At 27.3% G+C, this 13,877-nt stretch overlaps 1 protein-coding gene across 3 annotated transcripts in view; it reads left to right on the top strand.

The window, feature by feature from the left end:
• Nucleotides 1–12,498, top strand: part of LOC111621156 (39S ribosomal protein L14, mitochondrial-like) — a 25,147-nt gene extending 12,649 nt beyond the window's left edge. For all 3 annotated transcript variants that reach the window (XM_023363222.1, XM_023363221.1, XM_023363223.1), the window contains exon 3: nt 12,032–12,498. In XM_023363222.1, coding sequence (XP_023218990.1) covers nt 12,032–12,413 — 382 coding nt within the window. In that variant the 3' untranslated portion in view covers nt 12,414–12,498. The remainder of the gene's footprint in view (nt 1–12,031) is intronic.
• Nucleotides 12,499–13,877: the final 1,379 nt, after the last annotated feature.

The following is a 13,877-nucleotide window of genomic DNA, read 5'->3' as shown; positions in this document are numbered from 1 at the left end:
CTAATTGGGGACTGGGGTTGGTCGGATAATTGAAAAGTCGGATAACCGAAAAGTATGAAAAAATCCATTATTAGTGTAGTATATTATTATATCCCATGTAATTAGTATATTAGTATATCGCTATTAACCTATTTTGGGTTGAATTTTCATCGATGTTAAGCCTAACAAAAATTTTTTAAAATAATAATCGTCACTATTGTATCGTTAGAAATTAGAAAATTAAGCTTCATTTAAATACTGGCTCCCTTTCGTGGTCGAATGAGTGTTGCCAGCTAAAACACGTAAAAATAATATTAAAGTAGCCAAGACATAGCCAAATATTGTAGCGCCACATCACAAGCGAACATTTGAAATTTGCCGACTAGAATGGTCGGTTGATCGGGGGGCGGATAATCGAGGTTCTACTGTATATTCATGTTTCCTAAGAATGGCACTTAGGGCCATGCTTACAGACACATAAATATACTTTGTATAATTAAAAAAGCTATTATCTTCCATGGTATTAGCAATGTACACCATAGATCAGGGATCTCAAACTCAAATGCAGCAAAGGACCAGTCAAATAGATTTATATCAAATGCAGGCCATATTCATTATTATTTGGTGAACCAAAACATACTATAAACTAAAAAAAAGCTTTAACAAAGACCATTTTTTTTCCAAGCCTTTACAACTTACATAAACAGTGTAGAACTTTGAAGTTTTTCAGTTTTCATCCCTGCAAGATGTTAGAAACATTGGTTTTCAGAAAAGAAATCATCAAGGCCATGGACTGGATATGAAGTCTTAACAGGTCGTATCTGGACAGTGGGCCCAGATTATGATCCCTGCTTTGATGAATTTGTCATGGTGAAGTGGATAGGTAGAGGTTGGTTGTTATGGTAAAATTTGTCTAACAAGTAAGTTTGACTCATTTAATCCCAATGACATGTTTGGTTATGGTGAAGTCAGTCTCACAAAGTGCAAATTTCACTCATTGTGTATTTTACATTTTGTGAATAGCAGTTTATTGGAAATACTTTTTGGTTTTTCTCTTGGCTGTATTTTCATTGTGATTGAAATTTTTACAATTATTATAAATTTACTTAATTTTATCTTTATGTTACCATTTAAATGGAAAAAAATAATTAAGAAATGACATCATTTCATATTATAAGAAAAATTATTAATCTTGGAAAAATAGCTGTCAGGAAAAAGAAAAGCAATGCTAAAAGAAAATTTGATTTGGCTCTTTGGCATTATCTACAATTTGAATTAATTCAACTGATGAAAAACTTTCATTTCCAGACACTTTGAATAGCCTGAGAAATATCCTTCTGTATTTATTGCTTTACTATTTATTTCCCAGAAAATATTTTTTAACAGTTAAATAGTTGATTGTTTCAGTTTTAATGGTGTTACAAATATATAATATAACTGAAAATAATACACTTCCTAATTAAAAAAGAAAATTTTGTAATGATTAATAGTTTTTGTATGACTAAAAATAAAGTGCTCATAAGTTTTTTGTTCTCTTTATCCATTGTAATGAAATAAAGCAAGCTGTAGTTCCAAAAGGATTGTTATTAAAAGATTTATAATGATTCAATACTATCATGTATATAAACATATGGTTTACATCAGTGGTTCTCAACCGGGGGTATGAGCGTAAATCGAAGGGGTACATCTAACTTTCATTATAAAATGACGTATGTTAATCAATTTGCTGTAAATTATTAACACAAGAAACAAGAAATGACAAAAACTTGCTTTAAAATATCCCAGTATGAACACTGATTTCCCTTTTAACAGTCTAAACAATTTGTTGGTCCACTTGATTTGCCCGTCTATTTGTGCCGTTAGTGCCAAGTGAATCTGTAGTCTAGTAAAATTACAGTTTAACCGAGCATTAATTTTAGAATAGAAAAAAATTTTTTATTCTATTCTATTCTATTTTATTTTATTCTATAATTATTGCTCAATGAGATTGGGGCTTTTTTGTTTTTACTGGATTACTAGTATTAGGAATAATGAGGCCTGGATTGTACCCCTACCATGCATTACTTGATATTTAGCAAATTTAGACGTTACGTTTGTTACAAAAATTGAAAGATTCATTTATTGTTCTGCATGTTATAAATTCGCAGCCATTACATTGTAAGTACACAATTATAATCCGTATTTAACAACGTGGGAACCAAATTTTGAAAAAATTGCTGAAGATTTATTGCAACAAATATCCCATTAAATTTTGTTAGAAATTATCATAAAATAATTTAAATTTTCTCTATCGTTAATTATAATTATTTATTTTTAGGAAATGTAATTTATGCATGTATTCTGTGATTTTATATAATATACTTATCAAATAATAATAAATAAATGTATGTATCTGATTAAATTTATTATTATTTACATAAAATAAGTAATTCACTTTTAACTAGAGTTTATTTTTTATGGCACTCAGTTAATAGGGTTATAAGGACTGTATACATCTAATGCAGTAATTATAAAATTTACATACAAAAATATAAGGGGTACTTTAGAAACAACTAATGGGCTAATGGGGTACATGAACAAAAAAGTTGAGAACCACTGGTTTACATCATTCTCACTAGATGGTGCCAATATCCAAGATGTAAATGTGGTTCATTAAACAGATCTTTATTTAAAAATTTGTTCAGTTATCAAATAGAGTATTATTGTTATATTTTTGATGATGATAAATTTTTGTGGTATTTTTCAAAATTTTTAACAGATCTTTTATTATTGACTTTAGTTCAGTAAACATTAATTTTTAGATTTATTGTAATTTAATTATATAAAAGAAAACAAATTTTACACTATTACTATGTAACACTGAACTTGGATTTGAGAAATCAATTATAAATTATGAATTGGAAATGTATATAAAACATCTCTGAAATTATTTTATAGAAAAGTTTTAATAATTTATAATATATTTGCTATATTTTATTTGTATATATAATGGTCATATTATACCAGTAATAGTAAGTTAACAATATATCAGTTAAGATCATAAAACATTATTAAAGTTCTTATGAGTAAGTATAAAATTGCTTGAGAGAACAAATCATACAGGAACACAATTAAGATAGAAACATGGGCTTTTATTGGTTTCTGAGGATATGAATTTTGGACAACATGTCTCTCATTTCAGATGATGAGGATGTCCCTCATCATTCAAAATGCATGTGTTTCCATCTTACAATGGGACCTTATGGTCTCGGAAATTCAGTTTGGGATGAGACTTCGCAGGTTAGTAGTATACCTCAAGGGTGTCCACCCTGAAAAATTGTAAAGCGCACTAGCCAGAAGACTCCGAGAAAAAGTTTTAAGCGCAGTTCATATACTGGTCGATTTTACACTATGGCAGCATAGCAAAATGGTTGATTCTGTAGCGAACTCTCTTGCCGCATAGGCGATCTAGGTTCGATCCTACCTAGGGCTAATTTTTTTTGTTTTAATTGTTTTAAAAATTATAACAACTTTTAAATAAAGTTAATGACCTAAAAATATTATCAATTAAATCATAAATAATTTTATTTTATTTATGAAATGACTGTTACAGCTAATTAAAATGTGAATTAAAGATATTTTATTTTTAAAAAGTTGAATAATTTCAAATGCATTTTTAATGGAAGTAAATTAAAACTTTAATTACCACTATAACAAATTTTCAGGTAGAGTTTTATTTATATAAAAATTTTTACAATATTGTCTTTATTTGTCAATTTTTTATTTTACATGCAAGCACCAGAATGATAATTATCATAAAAACATTGAAAACAAAACTAATCTTGCATAATTTATGAAGGATGATTGTTTACACGAACAATCTTTTTTTTTTAAAAGATCTATTGGAAAGCATACTTCATTTACATTCATGAAATTTTCTCTTTCATCAGAAAGCCTGAAAGCATACCAGGCATACCAGATCATTTCATTAAAAATTGGCAATGACAGTTGATGATGCACTATTGATTGTATTTTTATAGTCTTCACAGGAATTTATTTCTCTATTATTTACAATCAGATAAGCACAATTTTGTATACACTTTATTAGATTTTTTACCTGTCTATAAAAATAGACGTTACAAGGTTGAACAAAAATAAAAATAAAATATTATCTTTAATTCACATTTTAATTAGCTGTAACAGTCATTTCATAAATGAAATAAAATTATTTATGATTTAATTGATAATATTTTTAAGTCATTAACTTTATTTGAAAGTTGTTATAATTTTTAAGACAATTAAAAAGTTAGCCGAAGGTAGGATCCGAATCTAGATCACCCACGTGGCAAGTGAGTTCACTACAGACTCAGCCATTTTTCTATGCTGCCATAGTGTAAAATAAAATATTATCTTTAATTCACATTTTAATTAGCTGTAACAGTCATTTCATAAATGAAATAAAATTATTTATGATTTAATTGATAATATTTTTAAGTCATTAACTTTATTTGAAAGTTGTTATAATTTTTAAGACAATTAAAAAGTTAGCCGAAGGTAGGATCCGAATCTAGATCACCCACGTGGCAAGTGAGTTCACTACAGACTCAGCCATTTTTCTATGCTGCCATAGTGTAAAATNTTTAACCGAGCATTAATTTTAGAATAGAAAAAAATTTTTTATTCTATTCTATTCTATTTTATTTTATTCTATAATTATTGCTCAATGAGATTGGGGCTTTTTTGTTTTTACTGGATTACTAGTATTAGGAATAATGAGGCCTGGATTGTACCCCTACCATGCATTACTTGATATTTAGCAAATTTAGACGTTACGTTTGTTACAAAAATTGAAAGATTCATTTATTGTTCTGCACGTTATAAATTCACAGCCATTACATTGTAAGTACACAATTATAATCCGTATTTAACAACGTGGGAACCAAATTTTGAAAAAATTGCTGAANTAAAATTACAGTTTAACCGAGCATTAATTTTAGAATAGAAAAAAATTTTTTATTCTATTCTATTCTATTTTATTTTATTCTATAATTATTGCTCAATGAGATTGGGGCATTTTTGTTTTTACTGGATTACTAGTATTAGGAATAATGAGGCCTGGATTGTACCCCTACCATGCATTACTTGATATTTAGCAAATTTAGACGTTATGTTTGTTACAAAAATTGAAAGATTCATTTATTGTTCTGCATGTTATAAATTCGCAGCCATTACATTGTACGTACACAATTATAATCCGTATTTAACAACGTGGAAACCAAATTTTGAAAAAATTGCTGAAGATTTATTGCAACAAATATCCCATTAAATTTTGTTAGAAATTATCATAAAATAATTTAAATTTTCTCTATCGTTAATTATAATTATTTATTTTTAGGAAATGTAATTTATGCATGTATTCTGTGATTTTATATAATATACTTATCAAATAATAATAAATAAATGTATGTATCTGATTAAATTTATTATTATTTACATAAAATAAGTAATTCACTTTTAACTAGAGTTTATTTTTTATGGCACTCAGTTAATAGGGTTATAAGGACTGTATACATCTAATGCAGTAATTATAAAATTTACATACAAAAATATAAGGGGTACTTTAGAAACAACTAATGGGCTAATGGGGTACATCAACAAAAAAGTTGAGAACCACTGGTTTACATCATTCTCACTAGATGGTGCCAATATCCAAGATGTAAATGTGGTTCATTAAACAGATCTTTATTTAAAAATTTGTTCAGTTATCAAATAGAGTATTATTGTTATATTTTTGATGATGATAAATTTTTGTGGTATTTTTCAAAATTTTTAACAGATCTTTTATTATTGACTTTAGTTCAGTAAACATTAATTTTTAGATTTATTGTAATTTAATTATATAAAAGAAAACAAATTTTACACTATTACTATGTAACACTGAACTTGGATTTGAGAAATCAATTATAAATTATGAATTGGAAATGTATATAAAACATCTCTGAAATTATTTTATAGAAAAGTTTTAATAATTTATAATATATTTGCTATATTTTATTTGTATATATAATGGTCATATTATACCAGTAATAGTAAGTTAACAATATATCAGTTAAGATCATAAAACATTATTAAAGTTCTTATGAGTAAGTATAAAATTGCTTGAGAGAACAAATCATACAGGAACACAATTAAGATAGAAACATGGGCTTTTATTGGTTTCTGAGGATATGAATTTTGGACAACATGTCTCTCATTTCAGATGATGAGGATGTCCCTCATCATTCAAAATGCATGTGTTTCCATCTTACAATGGGACCTTATGGTCTCGGAAATTCAGTTTGGGATGAGACTTCGCAGGTTAGTAGTATACCTCAAGGGTGTCCACCCTGAAAAATTGTAAAGCGCACTAGCCAGAAGACTCCGAGAAAAAGTTTTAAGCGCAGTTCATATACTGGTCGATTTTACACTATGGCAGCATAGCAAAATGGTTGATTCTGTAGCGAACTCTCTTGCCGCATAGGCGATCTAGGTTCGATCCTACCTAGGGCTAATTTTTTTTGTTTTAATTGTTTTAAAAATTATAACAACTTTTAAATAAAGTTAATGACCTAAAAATATTATCAATTAAATCATAAATAATTTTATTTTATTTATGAAATGACTGTTACAGCTAATTAAAATGTGAATTAAAGATATTTTATTTTTAAAAAGTTGAATAATTTCAAATGCATTTTTAATGGAAGTAAATTAAAACTTTAATTACCACTATAACAAATTTTCAGGTAGAGTTTTATTTATATAAAAATTTTTACAATATTGTCTTTATTTGTCAATTTTTTATTTTACATGCAAGCACCAGAATGATAATTATCATAAAAACATTGAAAACAAAACTAATCTTGCATAATTTATGAAGGATGATTGTTTACACGAACAATCTTTTTTTTTTAAAAGATCTATTGGAAAGCATACTTCATTTACATTCATGAAATTTTCTCTTTCATCAGAAAGCCTGAAAGCATACCAGGCATACCAGATCATTTCATTAAAAATTGGCAATGACAGTTGATGATGCACTATTGATTGTATTTTTATAGTCTTCACAGGAATTTATTTCTCTATTATTTACAATCAGATAAGCACAATTTTGTATACACTTTATTAGATTTTTTACCTGTCTATAAAAATAGACGTTACAAGGTTGAACAAAAATAAAAATAAAATATTATCTTTAATTCACATTTTAATTAGCTGTAACAGTCATTTCATAAATGAAATAAAATTATTTATGATTTAATTGATAATATTTTTAAGTCATTAACTTTATTTGAAAGTTGTTATAATTTTTAAGACAATTAAAAAGTTAGCCGAAGGTAGGATCCGAATCTAGATCACCCACGTGGCAAGTGAGTTCACTACAGACTCAGCCATTTTTCTATGCTGCCATAGTGTAAAATCAACCAGTATATGAGCTGCGCTTAACTCTTTAAAGCCCTTTTTCTTGGAATATTCTGGCTAGTGCGCTTTACAATTCTTCTGGGTGAACTCCCTTGAGGTATACTACTAACCTGCAAAGTCTCATCCCAAACTGAATTTCCGAGACCATAAGGTCCCCTTGTTAGTTGTGTTCCTATATAATTCATTCTCTCAAGCAATTTTATGCATAATCATAAGAATTACAATGAGAGCAAAAGGCAAACTAGTACAAATTAAAGTTCTAGTATAAAGCATCCTACATATAGTATATTCTATAAAGTTCTTTTGCTTGATAAATTGGAAAAATAAATATAAACTAATTTAAAATTAAAATTATTTAATGAAAATTATAAAATTCAAATTTTTGAACCTATTATTTACATATATTAACTTTTGAGATTATTTTTGATTATATCTTTTGGTTGGGTTGAATAATGTCATGTCAGCTGTGAATTCATGATTTTATAAGAAATTACTTAACAAAATTAAACTTTCTATATTTATTAGTAGATAAATAATTGCATTGTAAAATTACAAATATCTAAATTTTTTCAGTATTCAAAAATAATTTAAAACAAAAAACAAATTAAACTTGCTCAAAAGTTTTGTGAACATACCAAAAAAGAATTTTTTTCACTATATATATATATATATATATACATGTTTTCAACTCCAAAACTTAGGTAGTTTTAATTAAGTAATTTATAACTGCTTTAAAATTACACAAATAACAACAAAGAATAATTACTGTATATCAATAAAGCTCTCCAAATATAATCTTGTAGATCAGTGACTAACATATTTCAAAATTTTGAATTTTACAAATGTTTTGTTGTATAAGACAGTGAGATACAAATCTATAGCTTGAGTCTACAAAATCAACATAAAAAATTATGAATTTTTACATAAACCATGGAAATGGTTGGTGAAAGAAAAATTAATTGTGATAAATAAAAAGTAGATAAGATTTTATAAAAATTAAATATTATATAATCTGTAACAATCAACTTTACCTAGCAACAATTGTTCATTTGTAACTTTTGAAATATGTTGTTCAGTCTGATAAATGTTAAGCTTAAAACACTTACCAAAGTAGTTATTCTGTCAGATTAGTCTAATTTTTTTAGTTTGATGGCCATATTGTAGTTTTGAGCTTAAGTCATCAGCCAAAGAAGTAACTTTTTTATGAATATGTGGAAGGAAAATAAGGCATTTTGAATTTTTAATTAAATAACAAATAATATAAGATAGCCTTTACAAGAGAAATTTGAAAAGTAAAGTTATAGGCCTATAAAAATAGGAGGAAAGCTATTTCTTTGCCTTTGGCTATCCTTGCATGTCATCCAGGATTTGCCTTACTCTCCAGAGATTATGAAATGTAATCACAGTACTGCAGCTATTGTGGTGAATAGCGGTATCAATTTCTAAATATCTCCAAGTGCAAAGTTTGTCTGGTAATTTGTTTCCTCAATGCAAAATGAAAAACAGCATCTGAAATTTATCACTAAATCATTAATGCTCATAAGGCTTTATGAATAGACAAAATATGGTGAGATGGTGTCATGAATCTAAAATGGGAAGAATAGGCATTTATCATCATAAATGTCCATTCTTAAACACTAAAATTTCTTCCTCCTCCTCTTCCTCTGTTCATTACAATTAATCATCAAGAATCCCTTAGACAAAAAATTTAGAACAAAATTCATGTTAATAGGTATTTGACAATGGATGAATTTTATGAACAAAGCTCAGAAGTGTCAAGAGCAACCTCTTTATGAGACAATGACTGAAAGATTAGAATATTGAAAACTATCAATATATGCAAAATAGGTGATAAAATGTTGGCTGAGGAGCAGAAGGTAAATCAAGTGACTTCAGCTTAAATCATTTCTTGTGTATTATGAGGAACAAGGTGATGTCTTTCTGGACTGCACACTGATAGGAGACGAAACAGGAGTATTTCATAATATATCTGAGCAATATTGCCATGATTGTTCTCCATTGGTAAAAAGATTCAGAACATTTATGTCAGAGAGGAAAATAATGGCAACTGTCTTTTGGGACAGAAAGAAACCTCTTCTTGTTGATTTCCTGTCTTGAGGAGACACCATAAGTGCTGCTACATATTGTAAAACCCTGAAAAGATTTAATTGAGCATTTCCAAAGAAATAGTGAGAAATGTTGACATGAGAAGTTTGCCTATTTCACAGTAATGCCATACAGCTTGTCAAACAGAAGTAGTTGTAGACTTTTAAGTTGGAAGTTTTGAGCCATCCTCTGGCAGTCTAAATCTCTTACCAAGTGGTCATCAACATATTGTGAAAAAGAAGTTTAATGACAACAATAAGATGAAAGATAAAGTAGTTCAATAGACAGGCAGCAGTTTTTTATGACTTAGGTATCAAGAAGCTCATTCCCAAATATAGAAGTACAAGTAATACATTGAGTTGAGAACTATGGTGATTACACTGAAAATAAATAAATGTATGTTATAAAGATATTGTAAGAAGTTGTTATGAAAATAAAATGCTTTAAAAAATTTTTCTGTATCTACTTTTTAAATTTCTCTCAAATACAATACTTTCATTCAAAACATAATTGTATTCTTTCACTAATCAGTAATGATTCATTTACAGTATATCAGTAATACATCAATTGCATTAGTTTAACAAAGTAAAATATTGATAAACTTGATATAGAAACTAGTTTAAAGCATTTTATTGCATTTTGGGATATTAGTTAAAATGATTTTAAAAAATACATGTTCCTAAATTTAATTTTATTCTAGTAATGCCAAGTTCACAAAAGTATCAAATAATGGTGAAACTAGAAAAAATTAAACAAACTACCACCTTTTTAAATATTCCAGCGAATAATTTAATATTGTTCTTGCAATATTAAATTATTTTCTGGAATATTTTAAAAGGTGGTAATTTTTTTTTTTTTTTTGAAGATTTAAAAAGATGGTAATTTGTTTAATAATGATGATGCAGACTACTTACCAAGATCTGATCAGAATTGGTCCATGGGCCTCCAGTTGGACTTATTATAAAGAAAAATTTGTGTAATTTTTCTTTATAATAATTATAAATTATTTAGTATACATAAAAAATTATGTAGAATATTCCTAACTATAAAAAATTATGCTTGTAAATAACATCGACTCACAGCCCGAGTAATATATAATCAATTGCCAAACGATCGCCTAAATATCGGGCTTTAACACGGCTAATTAAATGATTGGATTAAAGTAAATTTGACATTAGAGGTAGGCGTTAGGCGCCATCTCTTAAGTAAATTAATAATTAAAATTAAATAAATAAATAAATTTAGAACATTCTGGAATAAAAGAACAGGCGATCGTTTGGCAATTGATTATATATTATGCTTGCTTATATATTATTTTGATATTTATATAGCCTATTTATTTCTGTACTAAATTTAAGATATATTTTGCCATATTAAATTTCTTACTATATTTTCAGAATGTTCAGAATAATAAAATATGCATTATATTTTAATTTATGTAGAATATACTCATTGTTTTTCTTCTGATTAGTTAAATTATATTAAGCTTTGATAAACCAAACAACAGCCTTAATTAATAGCCCATTTAATGAAGCTTGTTGTTTGCTTTATCATCATTACAACAGGCTTTGGGATGTTATATATGTATTAAGCTTTGAATACTTTCAAATGCTTTCTTAAATTTAGAACGTTTTTTAAATATTTTATGCAGAGAGGAATGTTCCAGGTTATGTCTTTCACAGTGTAAATAGGTTTTGCTTATTTTTCACTTATTTGTAAAGGCTGATAAAAATTTTACTACTACTTGAAATTTCAAAATATTGATATATTTAATTATTATTAAAATACATACCTAAACTAGGTAGTAATTAATTAAAAATAAATGTCAGTTACATAAAATTAATCATTATTTACATATATTTGATGTTTCACATATTCCATTTAGTTTTATTATATAAACAACTCAATGAAAACTTGATACATTATAATAAAGCTCCAGCAACTGCTGTATGACATCGGGCTATATAATGACCCGATATTATACGACATTGCTCCATTTAGTTTTTTTGAACAAGACTGGAAACATGGTTACAAAATATTAATAGAATTGTTTTTTCTTACTCTATATTAGTTTATGAAAGTATTAAATCTAATTTTCTCCCCTAAATCTTCTCTCCCTATTTCTTAAAGACTTTCCATCACCATCTTTTAATTATTTGAAATAATTTTAATTTACAATACTTTTCTTTTTGTGTAACTGTTCTGTAATTTTTTTAATAAAAAATAGTATAATTTTAATTACAGTTTAATAGTTTTGATTGTACAACAAATAAATTATATTTTTTTAAAACACAATCACAAGAGAACATATTTTTAAAAATATTTAACTTCACTAGAATATTTCTTTACATGTAACTTGATACCAAATTTTTAATTCAGCCAGTAAATAGTAATTTTTCTATCATTTGTTTATAATTAAATAATTTTCAGATAATTTACTTTTAATTCTATATATGTCTATATATAGAGAGTATAAATTAAAAATGATAATTTTTTATTTTATTTACAGCACAACTAATTCAGTTAATCATATTATGAAGATGACTAGACTTAGAGTTATTGACAACAGTGCATTAGGTAAACAAGCTATGCTGGAAGGAAAACCACCTGTTTGCATTCATGTATATAAGAAAGGAAAACCAACAGGTATTGGAACAATAGGAGACAAAATTTTAGTAGCAGTCAAAGGACAGAAAAAGAAAGCATATATTTTAGGTGTAAAACAGAAACAAAAGGCACTCATTCCAAAATTTGATTCTAATAATATATGTCTTTTAAATGATGATGGTAGTCCAATGGGGACAAGAATAACCATGCCTGTACCTTCTATGCTTAGAGCAAAGGAAGGTGATTTCTCTAAGATTCTTGCTATATGTACAAAATTTGTTTGAATTTATTTAAAAATATGATTAAAAATTTTAAATAGTTTTTATGAAATATTGCAAATTAAACTCATCAAAACAACATTTCATAAAAATTGAGCAAAAGTTTTTGTAGTTAAATTTTCAATAAAATTTATTTTTATTCATGAAAATGAGTTTTTAGTAGATTTTTAGATCTGATAAAAATATTACAGTTTTGAAGAATATTCTTGAAAGTTGTAGTATTTAGGTAAATATTATTATAAACAATATGTGTATATGTATATACAGAGTTCCTATGCACTTGGAAAGATGGGGATTTTCATTAGTATTCGAAAAAAGTTGGGGAATTTGACAAAAGTTGTCAAAAAGTTGGAATTTGCCTCCTTGACTGCCTTGTTGATTTTTTTCGTCAAAATAAGGTAGATCAAGTGTAGTCATTCTGCAGGCAACAAGAAGTAATGTGGTACAATGCAACTTATGAAAAGGCATGCAGGATATTTTCAGGATCCAAAATTTCCTCAAAAATTATTGTACACAAAATAAAACCATAATTTATGAACCAATTAATAATTATCATTGCATAGTTTGGAAAATTCAAATTAAATCATACATATAAGTAAGTAGGCCTACCATACAATTTGCCGTGCAACACTAAACTGATAAGTTAATAGAGAAGTTGAGGCGCACGTTTTAAACGTGTAAACGTATACGTGTGACGTTCGGCGCCGCTTTCCCGTAAGCCTAAAAGTTTGACAATGGTGTTTGGATAGTCGGTGGAATCACGCTCGACATTTCAAATACCATCGTCAAACTTTTAGGCTTACGGGAAAGTGGCACCGAACGTCACACGTACACGTTTACACGTTTAAAACGTGCGCCTCAACCTCTCTAATATAAATATTTTACATTAAAAGAATACTTTAATTTAAGCCCACATGTTCATCATCATAGTATAGCATATACAATTATAAACTTGATGCAATATGTTGATTAATAGAAATAAAATTGAATTCAGTGCCATAAATGATTATTTTTAGTTTTAGCACAGACAGTAATTAATGGACTTTTTGACTTCCAAAAATACAAAATTTATTTAAGTTAAATTATTTTATATTTGTTTAAAAAAAACTGCACCATAGATATAATACATATATATTACTTATAGTAGATAAATTATTTTAACTAAAGTTAATAGGAAAAATTACATATATTTGAAATTTTAAAATAATGCAAATTGGGTTTGGGCCATGATAATTAATACTGGCTTCCTTATTTGCGTAGCCCCATCAATGTCTTAATGGATAAAACACTGGTAGTTGATTACAGGTTTGCATCTTACAATGGGCTGTTGAAGTTTTTCAGGTTTTCTTTACAAACCTAATACCTAAATAGAGTCAGTTTCCTGTAGAAAGTCTTCCTGGGAGGCATCCCTCCTTGCAAGATTTCCAGGTGTTGCATTGCCTTCTCCCATAAATCTATCCATTCTGAGAT

This window comes from Centruroides sculpturatus, unplaced genomic scaffold (assembly GCF_000671375.1).
Source record: "Centruroides sculpturatus isolate CEXI.00-Female unplaced genomic scaffold, Cexi_2.0 scaffold171, whole genome shotgun sequence".
In the NCBI taxonomy this organism is placed as follows: domain Eukaryota; kingdom Metazoa; phylum Arthropoda; class Arachnida; order Scorpiones; family Buthidae; genus Centruroides; species Centruroides sculpturatus.
The sequence above is the reverse complement of the archived record's forward strand: the minus strand, read 5'-3'. Positions and strand labels throughout refer to the sequence as shown.